Source organism: Poecilia reticulata, unplaced genomic scaffold, assembly GCF_000633615.1.
Source record: "Poecilia reticulata strain Guanapo unplaced genomic scaffold, Guppy_female_1.0+MT scaffold_1405, whole genome shotgun sequence".
In the NCBI taxonomy this organism is placed as follows: domain Eukaryota; kingdom Metazoa; phylum Chordata; class Actinopteri; order Cyprinodontiformes; family Poeciliidae; genus Poecilia; species Poecilia reticulata.
Window position 1 is genome coordinate 1 of NW_007616137.1, and position 3,053 is coordinate 3,053.

Consider the following 3,053-nt stretch of genomic DNA (forward strand, 5'->3'; position numbering starts at 1 on the left):
AAACCAACCATGCCGACGGATGGACCCAGTCCTCCTGTCATCTCCATCTGGTGATTCTTCATAATGTAGGTGAGCATCTCTCTCCACTCATAGCCTTCGGGGATGGATATGGTGGTAACAGAAGGAAGCCTCAACTCCTGCATGAAACACATCATGCCAAGAAAATTGTTTTAGCATACTTTTTGACCAACTGGTTTTAGTGTATTTGTCCCATTTTCTCACATGCTTCTTTCAAATGTACGTTCTACAGTTACTAATCAAGCAAAAAAAACCAAAACAAAACAAAACGATATATGTTTCTGAGCTTTTCAACTGTCTTACTTTGTCAGGGATGAAAAGCTTGAGACCTAGGTCTTCTAGTCCTTTGTATAAGTAGGCTGCAACCTCTTTGTGTTTCCTCCAGGACTCTTCCAACCCCTAGAGGGAGACAAAGTTTGGTCATTTTGTAGACTAATTTTAACTTCCATTTAGGAAAACCAGCAGATTTGAGACCAATCAGTAGGCAGTCCAGGGCTATTGATGATTGTTATACTTGGCTTTATTTATTAAGATCATAATTAGGAGATGCCAAAAAATACATAATAATAATAATAATAATAATAATAATAATAATAATAATAATAATAATAATAATAATAATAATAATAATAATAATAATGAAAAGAGAATTTGAACTAAGTACAGTTTAAAGTCTAAAGGGAAATCTTAAAGTATTAAATTCAGTTGATGTGGTAAGGTGGAAAAATAGTGAAATATCTCTTTACCCTTTCAGCAAGAATTGCCAGACTCTCTCTCAGTGCAAAGAATCCAGAAACAGGACCAGTGTGGTGATATCTAAAACCCAGAGCAAACTATTATCTCTTATCTGTTCTTTTTGACTTACAATTTTTATTCAAAGACTTTGTGTAGTTTAACTTTAAGGTAGCACTTAAAGAATAACTACAAACAAAATGAGTATCTTTGGTCTGGTAACTGTTTGCAAGGTATAATGCAAAACAGAAAATGTATTTTGTTTCATTTGTGCACATCACCAAAAATGAGGAATTTTAACATCTCATTCGTCATTTGTTTCTTCTGTAAATTTTGAATTTCCTTTATCACTAAGTGAGAAGCAGCAAACATTTATAACTGAGAATTATACATCAACTGAAAGTTAAACATTACAACACAAGCAACGTGTGGTATATTTCTGATCATAAGCTTTAAAAACTGAACTGGACCTATTTATTAGAATAAGCTGAATTACTTTGTTGGCACAAATAATAAAAAAGAATCACTCACCCTCTTGTTGGACTGCCATTACAACCCCAGTAGTCGGACAAATGTGTCATGTCRAAGACATACGATACTGGCTTGGTTTTCCTGTTAAACATCTTGTTACTGTGTTGGGGGAACAAAAAAAAATTAGGCAGCTTTAATAATTTGCCTAATCTTTTCTTTTCTTTTTTTTTTGGCTAGACATTCAGTGATGCACTACAGTGTTCAGTCTTACCATGCTCTATCATTAAAAGAGATGGGTGCTGTGCCRGGAGGTGCATTAAGAGCCTTCTGAGAACCAGTGTACAGGATGTCAATTTCTTTGAACACAATAAGAAATGTAAAAAAAATCAGATAGATGCCAAACGCCGAACAGAAGTATTGTGATTTTATTTGTTGACCTACTTTGTTTGTCCATAAAAATTGGAGCTGCTCCAAGTGAGGCCACACTATCAACTAGGAAGATGCAATTGTGTCTGCAGAACATACAATATAGGGCTGTGAGAAATGTGCCTTAATGTGAACATATTTCAGTTTAAAGATAAGCTGGATAGAAACCTACTTTCTGCAAATGTCTCCAAATCCATCCACTGGGTGGCAGAGGCCAGCAGAGGACTCTCCGTGYGCAAGAAAAAACAAGACCGGCTTGTGTTTTTCTATGGCCTAAAACACAAAGAGTTTTAATYACCCAACTCTTCTTATTCTCTTATTCTYCAATGAACCCAAGTCTCCTTGAAGAAAACAATTCAGATGTTCAGTTATAGTCAGAGTTGTAAGACAAAGTCCAAACCTGTTCGATTTCCTTATTGGTGTAACATCCTCCAGGCGCCTTTACCAGTCTGTGTACATTGGCACCTCAAGTCAGAACAAACAAACGAAAAGGAATTTCATAAATAAAGGAGTATAATAGTTATCTCAGAATACATATAAATACTATATATATTTTAATTGAGTTTCAGTTTCAGTGTTGATAGGGGGGGTTAGTGATCAATCAAGTGTGTGCGTAAAGCCAAGTGTAAAACATAAACATTATACCCATTCTTTCCGCAATTTCAGATACGCGCTCTCCCCAAATCCCGTTGACGGCAATGAGGACGCTCTCCCCTGGCTCCACAATGTTGAACACGGCGCACTCCATGGCTGCGTGTCCGGAGCCGCTCATTGATATGGTCATGTTGTTCTCTGTCTGAAAGGCGTACTGGATGCCCTTTTTGATATCGTTCATGATCTGTGACACGAATTTAAAACGTGAAACAGGCTTTTAGTTCGATGTAATTGAAACTAGAAGGCTATATTCATCTGCGGTAGCAGTGAGTGTGCGCTTCACAGTGCGTAATTACGCACAGACCTTATATTATATATATATATATATATATATATATAAAGAAAACTAGCAATTTAGTGGCGATAATCAAAGCAACCGCCAACATCTCTCCAAATAACAAAACTGTATCAAAAGCTCTCACAAATAATAAAATTGAACCGCATCTTCAAAGACCAAAAGGCAACCGATATGAAACTCTTTTTCTCGCAACAAACCAAATCTGAGATRACTGAATCCTACTGATCGTCAGAACAGTTACCTCATACATTTCTGGATGCAGGTGACCAATTATAGGCTTGCCTCCTGCTGCTAAGACACGTGGAGGAACGTTTGAAGGCCCCGGACCGAACAGGTAACGCACAGGCACTTCTAGCGGTCGCAGCATGCATTCGGGCGGCGGGATAGAGACGGAGGACATTGAGCGCTCCAGACGCTGCAGCAGCGGGGCGCTCCGAGCAGCGAGTGGACCGTC

The 3,053-nt window shown here is 38.0% G+C and overlaps 1 protein-coding gene across 1 annotated transcript; it reads right to left on the reverse strand.

The window, feature by feature from the left end:
- Positions 1-4: 4 nt before the first annotated feature.
- Positions 5-3,047, reverse strand: LOC103461416 (serine--pyruvate aminotransferase, mitochondrial-like; the record flags this gene model as incomplete). The annotated part of the gene is made up of 10 exons (XM_008403717.1): positions 2,841-3,047; positions 2,293-2,485; positions 2,048-2,112; positions 1,820-1,920; positions 1,663-1,733; positions 1,493-1,577; positions 1,282-1,380; positions 765-834; positions 322-417; positions 5-137 (listed from the first exon to the last, which is right to left on the reverse strand). Coding segments are annotated over exons 1-10 (1,072 nt in total), but the record flags the coding sequence as incomplete, so codon positions are not given.
- Between the last annotated feature and the right edge of the window lie 6 nt (positions 3,048-3,053).